This window comes from Plecotus auritus (assembly GCF_963455305.1).
Source record: "Plecotus auritus genome assembly, chromosome: 1".
In the NCBI taxonomy this organism is placed as follows: Eukaryota; Metazoa; Chordata; class Mammalia; order Chiroptera; family Vespertilionidae; genus Plecotus; species Plecotus auritus.
The window spans coordinates 24,425,668-24,451,281 of record NC_137770.1 but is presented as its reverse complement, the minus strand read 5'-3'; the positions used below and the strand labels follow the sequence as shown (position 1 = coordinate 24,451,281).

Here is a 25,614-nt window from a genome sequence, read left to right as displayed (position 1 = left end):
CTGAAATATTTCGTACCTGAAGCACAACCACCCTGAGAGAAGAACATGGTGGCAGCTCTTCAGTCACCTGATTGAGGGGCTTGGGTTCAGTCCTGACTCAGAAGGAAATACAACACCACTGAGAGGCACCCCCACTGCACCTTCGTAATCACAGCCAAGCCTTAGCTTGGTCCCAGCAGACATATGAAAAAAGATGACTGTCAGAGCCACCAAGAGGGTGGCAGACTTGCTGTTACCAGGTCCACTCACATGGATCACAATGTCTGCATGAGGTCATGGAATGTTGCCGATGAAATGAAAGTGGCTCCTAAGTCATAAAGTTGCAGGCAGATGGACATCCTTTTGACAGGGCTCCTAGGAATTTAGCTGTACCACTCTCCCTGATGATTCTGGGAAGTAGTTATCTCTTCCAGAGTTGGGGTCAAATCCATACATGTCCAATTCCCACCAAAGCCCACTCTCCCCAGGGCTTGCAGGGAAAGAAAGATAACCACACACCCCCAGATTTGTCTATGTGAGAGCAGAGAGCACAAAGTTTGAGACAGAGGTGAATGGACAGGTGTGCTGCTTAGGGAAGCAGCAGAAAGGTGGCAAGAAGCTGGCAGCAGCCCCCAAGAGGCCCCTGGCACCATGGACAATGATGAACCTCTTGAGTCTGAGACAACAGGTGAAAAGGCATCCCATCTCTCACCATTCCAGCCCTTCCAGGCCGCCTCAGTGTAATACCCAGTGATCACATGGACCCAGAAACCTAGTGTCCTTCTTACTTGGGACCCTCTAGATTTGGGACAATGTATTACATTGACTTGGCTTCGGGACTTGCCAAACAGGGAGTGAGAGCGTTGAATGCATGTTTGTGCTAGAATTGGCTCCTACCAGTTCTAGCCGACTTGGAATTTCATTTTTTTGAGCTGGTCTACATCATGTTGGCAGTTTGAAATCACCCATATTGGGAACATTTACACCACTGGAAATGGCCATTACTACACATCAGAATTTTTTTTTTTTTTTCGGGAGAGCCAGTTAGACATTTACCAGCATTCCACAGATTGGATGGAATTCTGAAATTGTTTAACTACTGAGGAAATTAAGACTCAGAAAATCGTCACTTCTTGATACCTAATTTACTGGTTAATCTGCTGTATGTCTTCTAACTACCAGGTCACTAGCTACTCCCACCCCTTATTACACAGACCTTATCTTAGAGGCTGGGAAATAACTGTTGGGGCTTGGGTCTATAGACAAGGACTAAGAAGGACACAGAACTGTGTGGACTCATTAGGAACTCCCATCTTAGAACCTGGGTGGTCAAAACTTGGGGCCCCTGCCACCAATGCTCAGTCCACCCAAAGAATAGGCTGGGTAAGTTCTGACAGGCCACCTGGCAGTGCAGCCTGGCTTCCCCAAACCACTGCTTCCTGCTGATATAGGACGAGCTCTGGACATCTGTGTGTAGCTGTCAGGAACCCACAGCTGGCCCCAGATCAGTGGCCCAGTGGCAGAAAGAACATGTCTAGCAAGTGAGGGAAGCTCAGGACACGTGTATTTAATTATAGCAATGAATTTAACCCCAGGGGGATTTTGTAAGCCCTGCCTTCTTCGTGGTCATAAAATAGATGTTGGGTTGGAAGGAGGAGAAGCTAGCTCAAATTCTTAGGAATCCAGTTATCCCTCTTGATTCCTGAGACCACTCCTATTCTGGTTTATTTTACATTTGACCGAGTCGCCTGCCCTGCCCGTGGCTTCACCATCATTCAGAGTAAAGCAACTCTGAACCCCACCCAAACCAGTAAGAAAGAGAAGAGGGAGCAAGAAGCCAATGTCGCCGAAACCGGTTTGGCTCAGTGGATAGAGCGTCGTCCTGTGGACTGAAGGGTCCCGGGTTCGATTCCGGTCAAGGGCATGTACCTTGGCTGCGGGCACATCCCCAGTGGGGGGTGTGCAGGAGGCGGCTGATCGATGTTTCTCTCTCATCGATGTTTCTAGCTTTCTATCCCTCTCCCTTCCTCTCTGTAAAAATATCAATAAAATATATTTAAAAAAAAAAAAAAGAAGCCAATGTCCAAGTCAGGCCCAAAGCGGGGAATAGGGCAGCAAGTCTCCCGAGAACACGAGGACGGATAGCATGCGACCCCACGGATGCTGGGGGCGGGGGCAGCAGTGCCGGGGAGGGAGGGCTTGCAGAATGGAGTCCCGGGTGTCTGGAGCCACGTGCAGCTGGGGGACAAAGGCTGCAGCCAGAACCTGGGAGGCAGAAGAGGAAACCGAGGTGGAGGGAAGCAGAAGTGGCTCCACCTGAAAGGCTGGCAGATTTCATTTCCAACATCATGGAGATGTGTTTTTCTTCTAGAGGAGACTGAAACCCAGTCAACACCACACAGCAGTGATGAAATGCTCTACTGTGAGGCCGAAGCCGCCCCGGCTGCGGATAAAGGGAAACCCACCCGGGAGAGTTCAGAAACAGACCTCGAGATTGAAGGTGAAAGTGGGCATTCGGAGGGGTGGGGGGACAGACCTGGCTTCCCCAATTGGCCATGGCTCTGCCCCATGCGTGGGGCCTGGCGGGTGAGCGGCATGGGCACATCAGCTTGTTGAAAGCTGAACCAGTCAATGAACGGGGATTTCTGGTCTCCCAAATGTTTCCACACGTGGCATCTTGTGTCACCTTCGCCACAGCCCCAGGAGGGAGGCATTATTACCTGCTTTGACAGAGGAGGAAACTGAGGCTTAAAGAGATTGTATGAGTTGCCCAAGGCCACCGAGAGCTTACCAATGCTTGCTGATTCCAAGTTCACCCCGCCCTGCCAATCTGCCTCCAGCATTCCATATTCCAGGGGCCCCTGGCATGTTTGTGGCTCGACCTGCATCCTAGTGACGGTCCTCTCCTCACACTGGAGTTTGTGTTCCCCTGCTTGAGAGCCCCTGACAAATCCAAGAGCACGGCTGTGGGGGGTGAGGGTGGGGGACTGTCTCAGCTGCAGCAAAGACTCTCTTACTGCAAACAGCACCTCCTCCTTCCTCTTCCTCTTCCTCATCCTCCCGGTTTCCCCAACAAGGGAAGTGCCACAAGGAACACATGTGAAGCCAGGCGAGAGCAATGCCGGCCCCTCCTGCTGGGCCAGCCTCACACCTCCCAGCTGAGGCTGGCCCAGTGGCCCTTCCTCTCTTGTATCCTGAGAGCTGGGTGGTGGGCAGTGATCGGAGGCGGTAGACACGCAGGCAAAGCTGTTCAGCCAAATTCAACCCTCAAACTCCTCTATACAGTCAGTTCCTAACCCCCGCCGTGATCAACGTACAATTCACCCTGTACACGCACCTCCGCCCCGCCACCCCCGGCATCTTGTTGCTCTGTTTTCTTTCTTTCTTTTTTATTTATTTTTTTTAATTTATGGGTTGTTGCTCTTTTTTTCTACTTTTCCACTTCAAGTCTGTTGTGAATGTTGCTTTCAACACTGAATGTTTCATGGTTGGAAGATGCGGAACCCCTGCTTCTACTCATTCCTCTCCTCACCCCCACTCCCTGCAAGTGGTAATAGCGTTGCAAGCTGCCTCTAGCTGTGAATACAGCTAGAAGGGGTCAGCAGAATCAGACAGAGCAGAATCAGAGCCAGGAACAAAGCTGGGGGCTCCCTATGCTGCTTTGGCCAAGGAGAACCTCTAATGATTACATTTGGTGCCAGCTCTGTGCTGAGACAGAAGCTCGAGGCCCCGCAGCTCCACTCCTGGTGCCCCTGCAGCTGGGGCTGAGAGGCTGGCACTGGGGCCAGGGAGGGCTTTCCGGGACGGCCTGAGACAGGAGCCCGTGGGAATACAAGCTGGTGTGAGGCGACAAAAGGGGGAGGGAAGGGAGCGGAAGTTGCTCAGCCACCTCGTGCTGTTTCTCCTCTGCAGCCGTGCATGGTTCTCCCTCGGAGATGATTTTGCACCCCAGGGAATACTTGGCAAACTGAGCTGGGGGATGCTGCTGGCCAGGAATTCTGCTACATCTCCTACACTTCACACGGCAGCCTGTCACAGCAGAGAATGCCCAACACTGACTGTTGGTCGGTCAGTATGCCCAGGTTGGCCTTCTCTCTGCCCTATAACCATCGCAGAGAGAAGGCCAGGGTGAAGCTGTGCCTGCAAAAGCAACTTCTTTGTCAAGCTGTTGTCCGATCACCAACAAAGCTCTCGCTGTCAGCTTTAGAAATGTTTGGAGTGGCTTGGCCAAAGTTCCCTGGGATCTGAAGGAAAAACAGACACAGGCTTAGACCCCAGCTGGCCTGGGAAGTCTTGCCAGTGGGACATGGGCATCCAGGCAGGCCCACTGCCCACAGGCCAGGCTGTCTAAAGTCTACAGACAAAGGCTCCAGGAGGTTGGAATGGAAATGTGAAGGCCTCATCTGTCAGCTGGCTTTAGCACTGTGTGTAATCTGGGCTAGCTTTGGCATTGGGAAAGTAGGGATCACAGATCTTTTTAGAGAAAAAAATGACATGCAAGTCTGCAAAAGAGGAAAGCCAACTCACGTGCAAGTTTCCTTGTTTCTGGCTGGTTTGGGGGTCTCTCCATCTTGCCCTGATTTGCCCCCGTGGGAAGCCTACTCAGCCCTACATGGGCTTTTTAAGTTGGCACTTCTCTAAGTCTTCAATAATGCTTTTATGGCTCACATCTTAACAGTGGCAGCAAAACTAAAAGGGAAATGGAGACTCCCTCAACCATCACAGATCACTAGCTTCTTGTCTGGCTTTTCAGAGCTGCCCCAAGAGGGGCAGGAGACTAGGCCTTCACGCACCCTTGGTGATCAGTCCCTGGATGCGGCCAACCCAGGAAGCCGGCGTGGGGCTCCTTCTAGGGGAGCCTGGGGCCTAACCCCAGGGGCCTTGTGTTGGCCCAAAGGGAGACGTCCATTTGAGGCTTTCTGGACGTGAGTCTCCCTCCCGCTGCTGCCTGACTTCCCAATTGGAGCTGCCCTGTAAACTCACACCCAAGGGACAGATCAGAAGGAAACATGGCCTGGGGTCAGAAGAGAGAAGGCAAAGGCAGAAGAGAAACCCCTGCTTCATCCATTCACATCTTTTTCTGCAGATACTGAGAAATATTTCACCACCGGGCAAAAGGAGCTGTACATGGAGGCCTGCAAACTGGTGGGCGTGGTGCCTGTCTCCTACTTCATCCGGAACATGGAGGAGTCCTACGTGAACCTCAACCACCACGGGCTGGGCCCCCACGGTACTAAGGCCATTGCGATTGCCCTGGTGGTGAGCATGCCCGTGGAGGCACATGAAGCCTGGCAGAGGTGGGGGGGTTGACAGGGTGATGGGACCCTAAGTTGTATCCGGGATGCCCACCCTGCCATAGGCTCAGCTTGACTGCCCATTTTCCCCACCGTCAGGGACTCCCCAATAGGTCCTGGGAAGGAGGCTGCTGGAGACCTGGGCCTTGGAATTTGTGCTCTTTCCTCTTCGGGAAACAACGGCACCAGCCCGTGGGGTCGGGAAAGTGGGCTGGGTGCTGATTCCCTCCCTCTAGCACAGTCTCCCAAGGTCAGCCTGGGTCTCAATTCCAGAGCCATTCCATTCAGTGCCTGCCTTTTGCAACCTTATGATCCTTAAGGATCACCCGGGAGAGTGGGTCAGGTTTTCCCATAGGAATAATGTTCTCTCTGGGCTTGGCAGGGGCGAACAGGGACTTGCCCTTGAATGCATCATAGCTTTGTATAATCCTAACTGATTATGTCCGGAACTGATTCCCGTCCCAGGAAAACAGAATGTAACAGCTGTACGTGAGCACTTAGGACAGTAAAGGGCAAGTTCAATTAGTAAAAGAAAAGCCACTCACTCGTTTTTGGAAATGTAAGAGGGGGAGGAAAAGAAGGGGAGAACAGAGAAAGAACAAAGCCATCTTGAAATTTATTGAGCATCAAAAGACTGGTTCATGTCGTGTTAGGAATGCACCATTACCTCCTGAGCTTCAATGGGGGGGGGGGGGGGAGTGCGGGGGGGGGCAGCGAAGGATAATAATGAAATCCTCTCAGGACTCAGGCCATGTGCTTCTTAGTGACAGTAGTTCCTGTTTGGGGGGCGTTTTGTCTTCCTTGATTCTCTGTATCACTCACTTGACAATTACTGTGACATTCTGGTGGACTCACGTTTTATGTTTCTTTTGGGCTGTTTAACTTTCCACATGTTGCATTTGCCTGGTGTAGAGCAAAGGCATCCCGCTAGGAAGGGTCCCCTTTCACGCTTCTTCACTTCTGTTCCCCAACTGCCTGGCCCCAGGCCCCTGCACTCGGTGCCCTCGAGAGCAGCGATGTTCTCTGCTCATCTTATTTCCCCAGCACTCAGCACAGAGGGTGAGATGAATGTGGATGGAATTGGAGATCGGGCTGCCTGCTGTACCACACGCTGTGCCAGTCCCAGGGTGGCTCCGGAAGCAGTCCTTTAACCTGTTTCTGGACACTGCTAAGTGACACCTGGACTGGGTGGCCACCTGAGCCATCTCCCCTGACTTTGCGCACGATGGAATTATTCCCCTCCCGGAGAGCTGGGACCAGAGACATTGCAGGAAGGCCCTGGGTGGATTGTCCCTCGTTGTAACGATGTGCTAGACTGTCCCTCACACTAGCACATTCTCCCTTTTGCTGAAGCTAGAGCCTCTTACCGCCTGCTGCTTCTCTCACTGCCTTGCCTGTTTTGAAAATGCTCCATCCAGAGATGTGTCTGCTCTCTGTGCCTTTCTGCACCGGGCACACGTGGGGAAGCGGGGAATACAGTGCCAGTTAGCGCTAACCCCATCCCTCAGGCTTCAATGCCAGTCCTTTCCTCCCTGTGGGAATGCCGACTAGTCTGGATCTGGATATTTATTTAAGTCCAACTCCTTCCAAATAGCCTGAGGCAAGGTCCTAACCAAAAGAGGGTGCCAGCTGTGCCTGGAGCCTGCACCGGGAGACCGGCTCCCCAAGGCAGCAGGCACTGCAGGTGCTTTATGCGTCAGGCCTTGTGTGCTTAAATATTCGCGTTATATGTATCAAGTTCTCCTTAATCTCGGAGCAGGCCACGGGCCTCTCTCCTCGAGGCGAAATAAACAACTAAAATCGGTTCCGCTCATCCTCAGACCCCTCACTTTTCAGGGCTTCGTTTTCATGTTCCTCTTGCAAATTCCCCCGTAGAGCCCCTTTGGGTCAAGGGCCCGGGATAAGCATATTGCCCTAGAAAATATGCCTCTAAAATGTAAATACAAAATATCAGCATGCAGAGGTGGGCAAAAGTAGGTTGACAGTTGTAATAGAAAGAAATGATCTAATCGTTAATAAATAACAATACAAGAACAAACTGTTTCGAGTGCTCACAACTGTCAACCTTCTTTGCCCACCTGTACTGTCCTCGTCTCGGTGGGATGGCTCATCTCCTGCACCATTCTCCGGTTCCTGTCTACTCCTCAAAACGGCTAGCCTGCATCTCCGTACCCTTTGGCATGGCTGGGAGGTTCTGGGCAAGGTCAGGGAACTGCCTAGGTCACCAACCACCTCTGTCTTTCCTCCCCATCCCTCGTGGCTGAAGTCCAACACGACTCTGATCACCCTGGAGCTGGCAGACAACAGCATCATGGAGGAGGGCATCCTGAGCCTGGTGGAGATGCTGCAAGAGAACTACTACCTCCAGGAGTTGGTACTGTGCCTGCTCTGCTGGTTCCCACCACCACACCCGGGGTCCCAGAGCCCACTGGAGACAAGCCGAGGCCCTGCCCGAACCCAGGCCAGCCTCAGGCTTTCTGCAATGCGTCTGGGGGCCCCTCGCCTGTAGAAGTGACTTCTCAGAGGAGGATCACACCTCAGAGGCTGGCCAGGGGGGACTGTGCTCCTGGTGGCTGTAGGAAACCCTAAGAAACCATTTCTGTTTGGACCTCTTAAACCCCTAAATAGATGAACTAACTTCTGTGTAGTTGCCTTAAAGTAAATTTTTTTTAAAAAGACATGAAGTAATTTCATAAAATACAATGTGCCTGGAGATAGATGATGGTGATGGTCACACAACAGTATGAATATACTAAGACCACTGAACTCTACACTGAGAAATGGTTATGATGCCGAACATTGTGTTATATCTATTTTACCACAGTAAAAAGATGCAAAAATTAAGATAATAATGGCTAATGTATATAAAATCCCTCCCACTAGCCTGAAAGGACAATGTCTACATATATATATATAGTCTATATACACTAGAGGCCCGGTGCACAGGTGGGGAGTGTGGCCTGCAGGGATCGATCTACTGTGGGAGCACCGCTCATCCCAGTCAGCTGAGCAGCACTCCCACTGTGGGAGCACACTGACCACCAGAGGGCAGATCCTGCATTGAGCGTATGCCCCTGGTGGTCAGTGTGCATCATAGCGACTGGTTGACTGGTTGTTCTGCTGTTCAGTCAATATTTTATTGACTTCAGAGAGGAAGGGAGAGTTAGATAGAAACATCAATGGTGAGAGAGAATCATTGATCAGCTGCCTCCTGCACACCCCCTGCTGAGTATCGAGCCTGCAACCCATGCATGTGCCCTTGACCAGAATCGAACCCTGGACCTTCTGGTCTGCAGGGGAATGCTCTAGCCACTTAGCCAAACCAGCTAGGGCAAGGACTATATCCATTTATCTCCCTACCTCTTCCCAGTACAGTGATTCATGCTTCATGAATCAGTGAATGGAACTGGCAAGTGATGATTTACTCTAAACTCATTTTTTCAATTATCTTATGCCAAACTCTTCAAGTATAGCTGACTTGGGTTCCAAAAAAGTTGCCATGTGCTCTCTAAAGTACTAGAGCTCAGTTGGGGAAGTGGGGCATGATTGAAGCTAAGTTCAGAGCAAACTAAGACCAGCTCGAGGGCCTCACAGTGAGGCAACAGAAAAGCCAGGCTCCTGTTGTTCTTCTATCCTCTGGACCACACTGATCCTTCCCATCCTTTCACCCCAGGCCCCTCTCCCCACCTAGAACCTACTACCTTAGCGCAGGTCTCCGGTCAGCCCCACTCGGACATCATTTGTTAATGAGGGCCCTTTATTAGGGTTTGTACATACACAACTGTTTTCTTGCATTTTAGAATATTTCTGACAATGCTCTTGGTTTTGAGGGGGCCAAAATCATCTCAGAGTTTCTCCAGAAAAATTCCTCTTCGCTCGTGAGCCTTCAGCTATCAGGTGAGCCCAGGGAAGAGGAGGGAGAGGACACTGGGGATGGAAAGGAGAAAGGAAGAAGGTGAAAGGCAGAGAGAATCAGAGTTGAGCTGAACTGGACCTGGCGCTTCTGATTCCAGAGACCAGAACCCTGTATTAACAGCCTGCCAAGCCCCTCCAGCCACCCTTGCCCCCTATCCATGGCCACACTGGCTTCCTGACTTTCCTGGACCATCTACTTCTGATTCACTTTGCAACATTCCTTCCTCTGCTTTAAAGTCTCTTCCCCCAGACATCTCTCCATGACTCTCGCTTCATTCACATCTGCTCGGATGTCATCTCCTTAGGGGGATGACTCTGACGCCTTGCCTCAAAGCAGCCCCCCTCCCTTCCCATTACTTCCTATCCATTTCCCTGCTTGGTTTTTCTTAATGGCATTTGTTACTACCTGACCCCCTGTTTTAAATTAGTTTAGCATCTGTCTCACAGAAAACAAAAGCCAATTGAGAATTCTAGGACCTGCAGAACTGCCCTCAGGTTTGTGGTTTGAATTTATACCACTTGCAGGTCCCTGGAATCCCTAAGGCAAGAAATTAACATACAAAGTGATCCTCTGCTGGTAACACCCTGAAGCAGGCAACAGAAGCAAACATAACACCTCTTTGGAAGAGCAACCTCTTGACTCACACTCCTTGCTGCCTGGTGTTCCCACAGATAAAGCTTTCCCAAAGATGGGTTCACAGTCCAAAATTACAAAACAAGGAAACAAAACACCATAGAGTTATCAAGTGGCAGCATCGGACTCTCAAGAACTTGAGAAATGTAATTATCAGATATACACTATACAGTGAGTTACCATATGGTTTACCCTCTAAAATGATAGCAGCATTATTAATTGAGTGAAACTGCAAGCAAATATCTCGCACCCAAATATAAACTATGTTTATTATGATTAAGAAAACTCAAAAAATGAAAGAACAAATCACTATTTTTTTAAAAGATCTCCCCCAAAATAGAACTTCTAAAAATAAGTTATTGAAATTAAAGGCTCAATGGATAAATTCAACAGCAAAGTAGCTATAGGTGAATAAAATTAGTGACCTGGAAGACAGATAAAAGGATATTTTATCTATCATTGCAGTACAGAAGATAAAGAGATAGAGAATATAAAAGATAAAAGAATATAAAAGAAAGAATAGACTCACTGTAATAGCTAATCAGAGTTCCAGAAGGAGAACAGGTGAGCAACAATATTTGAACAAATTATAGCTGACGTGTTCCTTGAATTGCTGAGTTCTAAAATTACCTGATTTTATACATTACAAGCTTGTTATGTCATTTTGTGGCACAGCCAAAGAAATACTTGTATTTCAGTGGGTGTATTCATTCATGCATTCATTCAGTCAGTCGGTCAGGAAGCATTTATTGAGCACCAGTCACGTGCCAGGCACAGTTTAAGTGCCAGAGATACAAAAGTTGAAAGAAGAAATTTAGGGATAAGCCTCTGTGTCATTTATTCCCCAGAAATCTTTTAGACTGCTTAGCAGGGCAGGGGCTAGAGTAAGATAAGGGAGGCATTCGCCTCAGTCACACAATTTAAGGGGCATCAAAAAACTCAGTAACTAAGTCAATAATATCTTGATGCAATATTTTTTAAAGTCAAAGTCAATACAAAAATAATCTGGGCTGAAATAAAATATCAACCCTTTAAATAAAAAAACATGGTACAAAAGGAACAATCTGGGGGGGGGGGAGGGGAGGTAATCAACCAAGGACCTTTTATGCATAAATGCATGACCCATGGACACAGCAATGGGGCAGTGAGGTCCTGTGGTGGAGGCAGGCTGGGGGGAGGTGAATTGGGGGTGGGGGGGGAGGAAGGGGGAAAAGGGAGACATAGGTAATACTTTCAACTATAAAGAATTGTATTACAAAAATAAAGTCAGTGGACTTTTATAAAATAAAATTTAAAAAAGGGACAGAGTGGGGTGAGATGAGTGAGGCTTGGCTATGCAAGTGCAGGGTCAGGTCCTGCCTTATTTAACATTTAAAAATTTTGTTTATCATAGACTAGAGGCCCGGAGCACAAAATTCGTGCCCAGGTACGGTTCCTAGGCCTGGCCTGAGATCAAGGCCGTCTTCCCTGGCTGCTGGCAGTCGGTCCCGCCCCCCACTATCACCCACCCCCAGTTCCCCATTCGCCATCGGGCAATCGGGAGCCTGCTGGTCAGGGGGAAGGAACCCAGAGATTGGCTGGCAGGTCTGATCAGGCAATCGAGGCCTGCAGGCTGGGGGCAGCTCTTGCATTGAGTATCTGCCCCCTGGTGGTCACGCGGGTTGTTCCGCTGTTCGGTCCATTTGCATATTACCCCTTTATTATACAGGATGCTTCTGCATTGGTTTTGGACTTTTTTAAATGTTAAAATATTATTCATTGAGATTACTGAGCCATTCAGCGCCCCTTAGATTTTGCACGCAAAGGCGAGTGCCCCACTTGTCCCCTTCCGGCATGTCTCTGCTGCTTAGACTATATTAACATTTTTTTATGGATTTCAGAGAGGAAGGGAGAGAGAGAGAGAGATAGAAACATCAGTGATGAGAGAGAATCATTGATCGGCTGCCTCCTGCAGGCCCCACACTGGGGATCGAGCCTGCAACCTGGGCATGTGCCCTGACTGAGAATCGAACCGTGACCTCCTGGTTCATAGGTCAATGCTCAACCACTGAGCCACGCCGGCTGGGCTATAGTAGCATGTGTTATACTGTTACACACGTTAGGCACTAGGCTAGGGGTTGATGCTGCCAGCAATGCACAGGGTGTAGTGTTGCTGCTCCTGGAACTCCCCTGACAGTCACGGCAGAGCAAGAAGAGAATGTCAAAGGGGATGGTAAAAGGTTGCCCTTTTCCTCCTGTTTTCTTCTGTGTCCATATTTTTGCTTTAAGTACTTGCCACTTTTTCTATATCTGATTGTTCCGAGGGGAAGAGACCGGCAGAGCGAGGCTGTGGGAGGGCAAGGGAGCCCTGCCTGGAGAGCCCTGATAACGCCCTCCTTCCTCACAGGAAATAAGTTCAAGGACCAATCTGCAGAGCTGCTCTGCCATGCCCTGTCGGTAAGAAGCAGGGGGTGGGTACCACTGAGCCAGGTGGGAGATGTCCCTGGAGACCTGGGGGTTCTGGGGAGCCTCTGGGTCTAGGGAATGCATGGTTTAGGGCGCTGGTGAATGTTTGGACTCTACCCATTCTGGCCAAAGCCACAGCAGTGGGTAGGCCTGTTTGGATGACAATAAACTCGCCCAGGTGTCATCAATGGTCAAACAGAAAATGAAAACCAAATTGTCTTCAGTGTAAGAACCCTAGTCCCCCTTGTTCTGGGTATGTGGGAGCCCCCATCCCACTGACCTGGGATACTCGAGGCATTTGCAGTCCCATAGGAGACCCACAGTTACCTCTCTCTCCACTGCTTTTTCTCCAGGCCAATTACAGAATTAAGGAGATAGATCTCAGCCACAACGAATTCTCCGATAAGGGCGGGGAGATCCTGGGAAACATGCTGGGTGAGTCCCCACGGAGGGAGGGGCTGGCAAAGGAGACGGATCTGGCAAACGATCTCTTGTCAGAGCTGCATCTCCTGTTGTTGTTGCTATTGAGTGTTCTCATTACAGAAGAGACCACACCCGAAATACATTGTAAATGTGGGAAGTAAAACTTTAAAACAATTAGGAGAACATCTAGAGAAAGAATTTGCTGATCTCAGAGAGGTTAACGCCTATTACATAGGCACAGTGTAATAGTGCTTATACTATAAGCCATAACAAAAATTATCTGTATATTTGACAATAGGTTTAAAACTGGGGATGATCAAAGACATTGTGGGCAATGTTAAAAGACAAGTAATAGTCAGAAGTAGATATTTGCAGCATTTGTAGAATATAAAAGATTAGTGTTCAAAACGTTGATAAAAGATCCTACAGGTCAATTGGATGATGATAAACACTCCAAAAAAACAGTGGTCAGGCCCGGCCAGTGTGACCCAGTGGTTGAGTGTCAACCTATGAACCAGGAGGTCACGGTCCCATTTCCGGTCAGGGCACATGCCCAGGTTGCAGGCTCAATCGCCAATAGGGGGCGTGCAGGAGGCAGCTGATCAATGATTCTCTCTCATCATTGATGTTTCTCTCTCCCTCTCCCTTCCTCTCTGAAATCAATAAAAATTTAAAAAAAATAAAAGCAGTGGCCAAGGCATATGGACAATGAAAAACAAAGCCAAATGCCCAACCGCTTTGGTAATTAGAGAAATGCCATTAATAAAACAACAAAAGGATTCCCCCTTGTCATCTATCAAAGCTGCAAAATTTTCCAATCAGAGAATTCACAGTATAGTGAACACGGGGATAAATAAGAACCCTCAGAAGCTGCTAGGTAAAGGCACTTTGGAGAGCAATTTGACAGTTTTTAGTAAAATTGAAAATGTGTATATTCTAAGATGCAGCAATTCCCTTCTCCATGTCTCAGAGCTCTCTCTCTCCTCCTCCTCCTCCTCCTCCTCCTTCTTCTCTCTCTCTCTCTCTCTCTCTCTCTCTCTCTCTCTCTCTCTCTCTCACACACACACACACACACACACACACACACACACACACACAAACACACAGATGTGTGGAACTCTAAGGAGTTCCAATGCAAACTTGTTATAAAAGAAAACAATAGCTCCTAAATGTTCATCCCTGGGGAAAGGAGTAGACAAGGAGAGGGCACTTAGTGTGTGGGGGAGTGGGGGGGGGGTGCTAATCTAGGTGGGGTGATGAGAGAAAGGCCCACAGGGAAGGTGGCTTTCTGTTGAAACCTGAATATGATTAAAGAAATAGCCGTGCTAGGTTCTAGATTGGAAGCTCAGCATTCAAGGCAGAAAGAATAGAGCGTGGCACGTCCGAGGAACATGGGCGGGGGGCGGGGGGGGCAGTGAGCAGTGAGGCTGGAGCAGAGTGGACAGTGGAGGAGAATGGAAGGACAAGAGGTCATCGAGGTGGCTTGCAGCCACTTGCGTCAGTTTTGTGGGACCTGGATGTGCACGAAGCCTGGATTTTATTCTACTGTGATGAGAAGTCGGTGAAGGATGTGAACGTGGGGAATGATGAGGTTTGATTTGCAGTTTTAGAACTTCTGTTGAAGAATGCAACTGAGGAGAACAAGAATGGAAGGAGGGAGGCCAATGAGGAGGCCCGAGGACGATGCGTGGGCTAAGGGAGCAGGCAGTGATGGAGAGCAGATGGAGTCAGAGTATATTTTGGCAGCAAAGCCAAAAGGACTTGTTGACCTGAGAACAAGGGGAAGAAAAAGATAGACTTGTGGTTATTTTGTTTCAGATACTAGTTGAATGGGTGTCATTTACTTAAGTGGGGAAAACTCAGGGAGTCACAGGGATAGAGGAGCAGGAGTTAGGAGGCAAGATTCCCATTCCGGCCACAGAATGTTTGTAACGGAGACATTAGGTAGGCAGTTTACTATGTGAGTTTAGAGCTTGGTCGGAGCTGGACAAATACATTTGGGATCCAAAGGCATATACATGTATTTAAAACCATGGGACAAGGGAGTGGCCCAGCAATCAGAGTGATGCCCATGTACTCAACTCTATCTACACTCAACTCTATCTACACTCAACTCCATCTCACCTTGTCCCAAACAAAAGTAACAACGATCAGGTGTTTAAATAGGATGTTTTCCCAGCCCCGTGTAGCATTTAAACAAAACAATCTTTAAGTTTTAAAAAATAGTGCACGTTCCATGCAAACCTGGCATCTAGACAAGCTTGATGCCTCCCTACTTCCAATGGGTTGTGTCCCTAAAGCTGAACCAACTAGAAAGTCTGGACCCACCACTGCCCCCTGCAGGTCACCATGTGAACGACATCGCAGGATGTAACGCTTCATGCGGTCACAACCTCCCTGTGTCAATACAACTCCTGTTTTCCAGGCTGTCTCCCTCTACTTTAATGCGTAACATCCCACCAGGTGGATATTTATGCTGTACTTGACCCATCCCCTGTGAGTCACGAGCCTTACTTGGATAAGTGATGCCATGGCAAACAGCTACAAGCATGTAGCCCTTCGCATAGCCTGTCTCAGAGATGATACTGCTGTGTGACAGGGTACACACATGTTTATAGGAAAGTACTTGTGACCAGATGATATTTGCCAAATAGATGATATTAAGTTGCTTGCCACCTGCAATACATGAGTAGGATTATTTTACTTCTTTGTTGTCAGCATTGGAAATCATCTTACGATTTTGTGTTTAAATGAATCACTGAACAAATGTTACCTCTGTGTTTTCCTTTTTATGAGCACTGAGCTCTCCTCATTCCCAATGGCATCGCTATCTGCCAACCCTGAGAGTGGGTTCTCTGGGAGGCAGGGGATGCTAAGTGGATCCCCCACCTCCTCTCCAGCCCTCAACGTAGGGCTCCTGACGCTGGACCTGAGCTGGAATCACTTATGCTCACGGGCAGCTGTGTCCCTGAGCAACGGTCTCCGGGTAAGGTCTCCCTGGGAGTGGTGTGCTGAGCCGGGGGTGAGGGGTAAGAGGTGAGGGGGTGAGGGTGGGGGTGCGAGGGAGGTCCCGCCCCGCCATCTTGAACCTCTTCCTCATGGTCACCACTGATGCGGATATACAGAGCTCTTCACATTGTTGGTCTCCCTCCCACAATTGCGGGATGCACATTATTCTTTAGCATACATTCTGTCCAGGAGAATTCACCCTGCTAGGGCCCAGGTGGCATCTTTGGGAGTACTTCAGGAGAGCAGTTTAATGATACAGTAGGGAATGACCAGAACCAAAAGGAATGTGTTCTTGAGACTGAGTGCAGCTGGGAGGTCTGCGGAGATCTGGCAGAGACCTCTCTCCAGGGACCCGAGTCCCCAGCCTGGATGCCGGCGGGGATAGATGCACCTTGATGCCGGTGCTCTTCTCCCCCTCCCTGGAGTCCAACGTGACCCTGAAGACACTCGATCTCTCCATGAATGGCTGTGGGAACGAGGGGGCCGCGGCCCTAGCAGAGGTCCTCAAATCCAACAGCTCCCTGGCCTACCTAAATATCAGCAACAATGACATCAGCAACGAAGGGATCTCCAAAATCAGCAAAGGACTGGAGTTCAACGAAAGCCTCCGATCTCTGAAGGTAGAGCCTTTACCTGGCTGGGAATGGGCCGTTTTGTGTGTGCATCTGTGTGTGTGTGTGCATCCATGGGTGCGCATCCAGGTATGTACCAGTGCATCGTGTGTAGGTATGTGTGTGTCATGTGTGTGGGATGGGTGCAGCAGGGTGATGGGGCTGGATATTGCTGAGGAGAATCACTGTGAAATGTGCCTGGTGCTTCACATGTGCGTATATTCCCGGCTGCCTCTCTGCTATAAACCCAGTATCACCTGCTGCTCTCAGCTGGTGCGGGTACAGTAGTCATCCCCTAACTGGTCTTTCTTCCTCCCATGTGGGTCTCCTGCAGGCTTTTGAGCATAAATGATTCCATCACCTCCCCACCCCACCCCACCTACTCTCATGTGGCTTAGACCCCTTCTGTAGCCACCTGCTGCTCAAATCCAGGTCGCTCAGCCCTGTGTGCTTCTCCAACCTCAGTTTACCCCATGCTTTCCCTTGCTCCCCACAGGCCTCTGGGTCTCCTTTCATCTCCGTGGTCCTGCCAGGGCCTTGCTCACGCCCGTGCTGGGCCTGCAGGACTCTCTCCCAAGCCTTAACTGCTTCCTGCCTCAAAGCGTAGCTTGAGTAGCAATTCCCAGGTGGGTGGGTGGATGGAAGATGGGGTAAAAAGACAGGCAGGGAGACAGTGCTCACAGACAAGTCTGGATGGAACCGAGATTGCGATTTGAGGGAAAGAAACGGAAGCCATGCCCTGAGCCAGCCTCTCCTGTCCCCACCTCGGCCTCTTCCTGTCGCCCCTCTTCCCACAGCTTTTCCTGAACCCTATGAACATGGATGGAGCTATGTCACTCATCACGTCCATCAGGAGGAACCCCAGATCCAAGATGGAAAACCTTGACATTTCCGTAAGTAATCAGATGGTCGTTGCTTGCACCCGTGTCAGCAGGTGCCAATAGCCATGCCCCTCAGAGGCCTTCACCCAAAAGCTCCGTGAAAAGGTCACTCCTTTTGGAGCGCAACTCTGCCCGCTCCAGGGGTCCTTTCAATAGGAGCAGTGTCAGTCAGTGGCCGGGAGGGAGAAATCATCTACCCGGTCCTGGACCCAGGCCCTGCGCACCTGCGAGCAGGCCGAGCTCAGGTGCAGAAACGGCAGGGAAGGGCAGGAGGACCCAGGGCAGAGGCATCTGTCAGCTGTGCTGATGGATGGCCCCGGATCCCAGAAAGGTTCCAGAATCACAGGGCTTTTAAAATCTGAGTAATAAAACATGGACAGACTTGCATTTTCATTTCATAACTTAGCCTACTCAGAGCAGTATTTGAGGCAAAAAAATAATAAAATAAAATAAAAAATCCCTTGATGGACGGGGAAAGCCTGAGGAAGTGACTTCACTCTGCCAGGTACTCCTGCCTGAATCATCCTAGAGGTGGTAGCTGAGAATAACTGTGTCCTACACTTGTCTATCACTTTATACTCTTCCCCCCTGCCCCCAAAGTGGTTTTATACCTGCCAGCTCATTGGATCCTACTCCGGGAGGCAGGTCCCAGAGCTGCTGTAGCAAAGGACTGCGAGCTGGGTGGGTTAACCAATAGAAATCTATTGTCTCACAATTCTGGGAGCTAGAAGTCCAAGATCAAGGTGTTGGCAGGGTTGGCACCATCTGAGGGTTAGAGGGAGAATCTGTTCTGTGCCCCTCTCCTAACATCCAATGGTTGTTGGCAATATCAGAGTAGGTCCACCCTACTGACCGCATCTTAACTCAAAGACCCTATTTCCAAATAGGGTCACATGCGCAGGTACCGAGGGTTAGCACTTCAACATATTTTTTTGTGTGTGTGGGAATATAATTCAACCCATAACAAGAACTTTTCCTCATTTTCCCATTTTACATATAATTCAACTAAAACAGAGAGGGTGGGTCACTTGCCTAGGAACACACAGCAAGTGAGAATCACAGCAAGGAGGAAAGCCAGGGCTTCTGCCTCCTACTCTAGAGTTCTAAAAGGCACTGAGGGACATTTTTTAATGCCACACAAATGTGTTCTGCTAAGCCATTAACGCCTTGCAATTATAGCCGTGGTGATATTTTGAATATTTAAACCCAAGTTCCTTGGAACTGAACAATAAGTTTATGTTTGCCACAGACTGTGAAACACCATAAACACATACCTACTTTCTTTCTCTGTTCCCTCACCCCTGCCTCCTGCCCCAGGCTCCTGTGCTCAGGCATTTTCTCCTCGGAGGCCCGCTCTCCACCCTCACCCCACAGCTCTGACCTTGCGCCCCAGGGCTGCCTCAGCCCCCACTCCGCCCTGCCTCTGAGTCCCAGCCACGGGTCCAGATTTTGTGGATATTTGGTTTTCCCTCCCACGAAGCTGGTTGGAGGGGATGGAGCCAGGCCCTGCCTTGGTGTGTCTGAGGGAATGTCAGAAATGGTGCTGTTTAGGCTCCAGACGACATATAGCTCCATGAACTAGGATCACTTTGCCACTAAACAGGCCTACCAGGAGGGAGCACACCTGTGCCATTCCCTTCCCTCTCTCCTTCCCCCGCAGACATGCATCTCTTAAACCCCAAGGGACCACAAGGAACTCCATGAGACTTGCAACCAGGGCAGCAATGGGCAGCGGCAGCTCATCCAGGCTCACCCCCTGAACTTGTCTCCAAGGCCCCCTTTTCTCTGACTTCCCAGTGAGCCAAAGCAGACCCGCCTAGACTCTCCTGTAGCTTCCTCCAGGCCCTTCTTTGTTTCACTGTCCTAAGTGGGGTTTGGGGGGAGTTTTTGTTGTTGTTGTTGCTTCGGTCAATAAATTCTAGCTTGCTTTACTAAAAAAAAAAAAAAAAAAAAAAAAAAAAAAAAAAAAAAAAAAAAAAAAAACCACAAGCCTACCAGAACCAATAGGTCTGAATTAGCCTTCTCCTTCCCTGTCCTCACCTATGTTGCCATAACGCTGTGGTGTTGGAATTCCTTCACTGTAGATGCTTCTAGAACTTTCTCTAGAATACCTACAAAAAGAGTAAGTCTTCAGCCCTTAAGCATGGATTTAAGTCTTTGAAAGGCAGGAGATACTCAGAACCAAACCTGAGGAATGAAGCAGGTTAATCTTCCCCAGGAAGGCAGGGTTGCTTCAACGCTATTTCACGGAACACACCTCCTCCTGCGGCCTGTAACCCCCGGGTCTCAGGGCACTTCCTTAGGGGAGTTCCCAATGTGGGCTGAGCCGTGCCCAGGTGGAGGGCATGAGGGGTCCTGTTCCAGGGCACCTGCTCTGCAGACCAGCACTGGCATAGGGATGGACCCGTCTGCAGCCCCATCGCTGGATCTCATCTGCCGCACCCAGACGGTTAGGTTTGCTGTCTGAGAGCGTTGAGATGACACTGTGTGAGGAGCCCCCAGCACGCAGACAGAACACCCGACCCATCACGCGGGAAGCGTACGAGTTAAACCACAAGCTCTAAACAACGTGAACCACCCCCGTCTAGGAGCTGCATTGCAGGACAAACTGGAAGAGACGCGGCCCTCTGGCTGGCTTGGGTGGGACACTGGTCTGGGCAGGGGGATGGCGCAATGGCGGCCCCCTCCCCACGATGGGTCCCCTCTCTCCCTGCCCCAGCATGTGATGGTGTCCGAGCAATTCGTGAAACTCTTAGATGGGGTGTATGCCATCCACCCCCACCTGGACGTGGTCTACAAGGCAATCCAAGGCCTCTCTGCAAAGAAATCCATCGTCCAGTGTTCAAACCCCATGAAACTGATCCAGGTGAGCCCCTGCGTTCCTCTCAGCCCCACAGGGACCCCTGCAGAAAGCTGTCCGCTGGCCCCAGTCAGCGACCCAGAGTCTCCCCTCCCCCAAAGCGTCTGCACAATCCTCTCTGACAAGGACCCTCGACTAGGAATGGTCCCTCTGATTTCCGGAGCCCTCAGCAGGAGGGAACAGCTGAGAACTGGCTGAAGTGGGAGGGGCTTGGAACCAGGTGGTTTCTACCAGCCAGGCTCCTCCCCTTGCTGTTGTAGGGCCAAAGGCAGGTCACAGAAGCTTTCTGTGCCTCAATCACTTCACCTGTAAAATTGGCACAACCAAAGTCCACACCCTCGCAGGGATGCTGTGAAGATTAAATTCTGTAATGTGCACGAAGTGTTTAGAACAGTGCCTGGCATATAATGAGCACCCAATAAATGTGGGCTCTTTCCAACAGCTGGTAAGAAAGCCAAGACCCCTGTGGTCAGGACAGCTATGTGGTGGCTTCCTCGAAAGAGGGACCCTCAAGTCCTTTACATCTAGTGGTAACCTGGCTTGGGTCTTAGATCGTCTCTGGCAATCACAAGAGGCAGATGTAACAGTGAAAATAAAAAATCAGAGCCTATTAGAGCTACTAGGGGGTATTAGACTATTAGAGCTATTGGGGGTATTAGAGCTCCTCAGGTCTGACCCCCTCAGAGCAGCACCCAGCCCCAGGCCTGGTGTGTCCACCGCTGGCTGTCACCCCAAAGTTCTAAAAGGCTAAGGGGTATCAAGTATCTTTCTAGGTCAGATGACCTCAGGTGGAACCAAGGGGAAACCTGTTTTGCAAGGAAAGCAGGATGTCCAGTGAGCAGGAATGGCATTATCTGATGCAAAGTGGGGGCCTGCCCCTTGTTTCAAACAGCACAGAGAAGGAATCTAGTCAAGACCAAGCCCCACACGCAGCGTGAAATGCAGTCCTTCCTCTCAGGGGCCAACTATCGGGTTTGGAAAATGGGACAGATACAGGAACTGCTAGTAGAAAGGGTCATATGGTAAACTAGAGGCCCGATGCATGAAATTCGTGCAAGAGTAGGCCTTCCTTCCCCCGGCTGCCGGCACCAGCTTCCTTCTGGCACCTGGGACCCAGGCTTCCCTCGCAGCCCCTGCTTTGTCTGGAAGGTCGTCTGGAAGGACGTCCGGTCTAATTAGCATATTATGCTTTTGTTATCATAGATTATTATAGAAAATAAGTAAGTGGCAAAGCAGCAAAGATAATCAGATCCCAAAGGAGAGGGCACGTAGGGTTGGCAAACAGAAAAAGATGTTTCCTGACAGAATAGGGATGATCAAGGATTCAGGTGAGCAAAGATACTAAACAAGGACCCCAAAGAATATTTTAATGATATTGAAAGGGTGTTCACAGTGTATTGGCACAGTGCATTTCATAAACCAGTATGTTCAGTAGACAAATGATGGGTGGCTGGGTGGATGATAGATAGATAGAGAGACAGACAGATGAAAGGATACACATCAAGATGTTACCTCTGGATAATAGGATTGGATTTATGGCTTATTTTTCATTTTCTTCTTTCTACAAATCTAAAATTACCTCACAATGTGAGTGGGTAATACTTTTTAAATTAAATATTATTTTTAATACTCTAACACAGTATAAGCATCTGTGTGAAATGACGAGGATTAAGTGAATTCTGAGAACCAGACCTGCCCATCACACAGCATGGCTGTAGTTGGTTGGCTTCTGGACTCTAAGCCAACACCAGCTCACCCACTGTCCACAGTGCACCATCTCCACGAGTCTTAGCAGAGGCAACTTCAAAACTAAATAATGCACATGAATACAATCACTGCCCCATTCCCTCGGTGCCCTGTGCAGACAGGACTCTTGATCTTAAGTGACGCACATGCGGGAGACTCGAGCTCCTGGGACTGCCTCGTCACACTCCCCCTTGGCCTGCTGGGTCTGGGTGGGGAGGGGAGTTGTTAGAGGTGTTACATGGGCAAGCATCTGCTCCTGGTGTCTCCCTCCCTCAGAGCTATGCTGACCAGAACAAGATCAAGGTCCTGGACTTCTTCAAGAGCTTGACCCCTACTGGGAAGGTGAAGATGCCTGTGGGCGAGTTTTGGAAAGCCATGATACAGGTGCGCTTATCCCTGTGCCCCTGGGCACTCTGTGTGTGTGTGCACATGCATGTATGTGGGGGGCTGGAGAGCAGGTAAGCTGAGAGCTCCATTAACCTCACATGTTCCACCCACATCCTCAGCAAAACAAGATCCCCCTAAACCGGTACCAACTCAGGGAGCTGACCAAGCGGCTGGATGACAAGAGTGGCATGGTGAACTTCAGGTCAGCACAGGCCCCGCGGCCGGGCCCCATCCAGCCTCCGTGGTCCACAGACCACTGGTGGTCCGTGAGGTCCGAAAGGTTGGCGACCGATGCTCTAGAAGGCACCCCTGAGCTCCAGGGGCCACCCCGTCTGCATGGCATTAGGCCTGGTCTCCCCTGCATAGCAGGCTGCCTTTGCCCCCTCCCACAGCTGCCCCCCTGGGTCCCCTCCTTCTCATCTTCCGCTGGCTCACTTGGCCAAGCTTCGGGCTCAACTGCACACTGCAGGCTGCGAGCTTGATTCTGGGGACACAGTGCTCACAGCAGATAGGAGGTGGCACACAGGAGCAGTGATTAGGCCCTGGCATGGTGAGGGGGTGTCACACGGACATAGAGGAGAGGGCAGAGGGGCATCAGGTTCCACGCACTGGAGCGTGAGCAGGGCCTGGGGAACTGGGGGCCCTCCATGCTGCTGTGGCTCAGGGAGTGACGCAGGTTGTGACCCAGGCTGGAGTCCCTGAAGAGATAGGAAAGGGCTGTGACAATAGTAATAACGATAACCGACACCCGTAAGTCCGCCCTCGTGCCAGCCTCTGCCAATCCCCAACAGGCACAGGTGCCTGAGTTCTCACGCACTCCCGTGCCAGTGACGATGGCATTTGTTTTCTGTTTTGTGACTACGAGTAACACTGTCGCCAATGTCCTTTCGTATGCAGTGTTTGCACACGTGTGTTCTCTGACACAGGCTCGGTGGTGCAGACCTGGTGTGATTGCTGGCCAAAGGGTGTACACATTCTTTATTGTTGTTTTTGTTCATCCTTACCAGAAGATAATTTTTCCATTGATTTTTAGAGAGATTGGAAGGGAGGGAGGGGGGAGGAGAGAGAGAGAGAGACAGAGAAAGAGAGTGAGAGAAAGAGAGAGAAACATCAATGTAAGAGAGATACCTCAATTGGTTGCCTGCCTCCTGCACCACCTCTACTGGGGCCAGGCATTGAACTTGCAACCCATGTACATGCCCTTGACTGGGAATCGAACCTGTGACCCTTTGGTATGCAGGCCAGTGCTCTAACCATTTAACCACATCAGCCAGGGCGGGGTGTGCACATTCTATACTTCAATCTACTGCCAAACCCTGGCCAACAACGTAACCCAGCTCTCTACTCCTCCCCCATGCCCACACCAAACCTTACCCTTGTTCAATGCTCTGCCAAGCCGAGAGGTGGTGTTCCCGGTAGTCTCACTTGGAGCTGAGCCTAAACGTTCTCTCCATCAGCCGGGAGGCTGCATTGGGGCGCAACATTATCCCCTTACCTTTCAAACCAGTGACTTGTAAGTGGCGACGCCATAGCAACAAGTCTGGCCGGGAAAGAAGTTTCTGTGACAGAGAAGTCCTGGCATGTCGGCCAGCGGCAAGGAGGAGGAGGAGAGCTGGCTGAGACTCCGGTGGACAAACACCGAGGCCAGGACTGGGAGAAAGCCAATAAAGTCTGGCTTGGTCTCGGCGTCTCCGGGCTGCTGGTGGTGTGCCCTTCTCAGGGGAGCACCCTCTGGTTTTAGGGACCACCAGGGAGCGTGTCCTTGATGGCCTCTTTAAGAACCAGGAAGACACATTGGGGATGCAGTGGGTTGCTAGGCGGCAGGGAAAGAGCAGTGGGGAGGAGGCCAGTGCATAGAGACGTCGTGTTGTCATAGTAATTGTGAACTGTGTCAAGGGGAGAGGTTTCGAGATGCGGGAAGCAATGGCAGAGGGAACAGACACTCAGGGGATGCAGACAGGGGCCTTTAGGAGCAAATGCCGAGGGGTCACGTGAAGAGAACCCAGGATGGGAGGCAGAGAGACCTGGCTTCTAAGTGAGGCCTGGCACGACCTGGCCACCTGGCCTTGGAGCCTCATGGTTCCACCTGAGAAGTGAGACAGCTGCAATCGGTTGTAGGGACCTCCCACTCCACATTTTTTGGGAAACTTGTGAGACATGAGGAGTTGAGCAGAAGAAGAGCAGGAATAGCCAAGTACAGCATACACCTAGCAGGGGAGGCGGGGGGGGGGGGGCAGGGGGGGAGGTGTAACTTAAAGGGTCTTGGTTAACCTCATCAGTTATCTTCATGGATGAAGAATGGCAGGGACTGCCTCTAACATTCCTGTAGCACTGCGTGGTGCCTGGCAGATAGTAGATGCTCAATAAATACCTGAGGAGTGAACAGACACATTCATCTGGCAATTGTTTTGGGCGAGTGGTGGAAAACTGGGAACATCTGGGGGTGTCCAGGGGCTGACACTTCAGAGCAGCAGAGGAGTGCCACACGGCACCCAGGAATCGAGCCCCAGCCATGGGTGTCACTCTGCTGCAAGGTGGGGGTGATGTCCAGGCTCCCCACATCTGTGGCAGAATCATTACGTGAAATGATGGCTGTCCCCCTTCCCACGGCATGTTTTCCCCGTTCCCATCCTTATTCAAAGTCTTCGCCTGAAGTTGAATTTCCACCAGTTGGATGGTACAGGGGCTCCGAGTTAAAACTGAGAGGATGAAAAGAAAAGCAAGAAGTACAATAAGGAGGTTGTGGGCTGAAACTGACATCCACCATACCCATCAGGATATGTAGATGTCTTTGCTCCAACTCCCCAGATAAATCAAATCTGCTTGAAGCCAGGGACCATGTCTCTTAAGTCTGTTATAATCCACAAAATTCTCCATCAAGTCCCCTGCCTGTAAGTGAGCATCCAGTCACTGCTGGTGTCTGGGTAGAACCCTGAGGACAACGAGGCCACAAAGTATCAAAATGTGTTATCAACTGTGGGTTATAGATCAGTAAAAAGCACAGTTTTCTCAAAATGCTTTTATTTATCTTTTGCATAAAAATGAAAAGGCAGCAATTTTTTTGACCAAATGTTATTTTCTGCTTGGGTAGCTATTGGAGAATGATGGAGATACAGGAAAGCGGAAATCTACCCCACCATCAACCCTGACCCCTCCCCCTCCCCCAGGTCACCCATGGACACTGACATCACCTAGTAAGTGAAGGACCGCCAAGCCCCAACCCTGCCTGTCCAGACAGCTCTGGAGCCTTCCCAGTGGTGGAGTAATTCCTACTTGTGGCCACTAGGTGTCAGGTCAGCTCCAAAAGTCCTTCAGGGCTGTGCTCAGCCAGCTTTGCATTCCTTGCCATGCACTTTCTCTGGTCGCCCAAATTTCTGAGGAGACTGGCATGAAATCTGATACCTGGGCAGACCTCTCCAAGTCTCAGTGT

At 50.2% G+C, this 25,614-nt stretch overlaps 1 protein-coding gene across 1 annotated transcript; it reads left to right on the top strand.

Moving 5' to 3' along the window:
• Positions 1-559: 559 nt before the first annotated feature.
• LRRC74A (leucine rich repeat containing 74A) lies at positions 560-25,379 on the top strand (the record flags this gene model as incomplete). Its single annotated transcript, XM_080683802.1, has 14 exons — positions 560-667; positions 2,351-2,479; positions 5,066-5,238; positions 7,540-7,647; positions 9,074-9,170; positions 12,209-12,258; positions 12,621-12,702; positions 15,591-15,676; positions 16,125-16,319; positions 17,108-17,203; positions 19,911-20,057; positions 22,074-22,181; positions 22,304-22,386; positions 25,352-25,379. The coding sequence occupies exons 1-14, from the start codon at positions 631-633 to the stop codon at positions 25,377-25,379; spliced, it is 1,419 nt and encodes a 472-aa protein (XP_080539928.1). The 5' UTR covers positions 560-630.
• Positions 25,380-25,614: the final 235 nt, after the last annotated feature.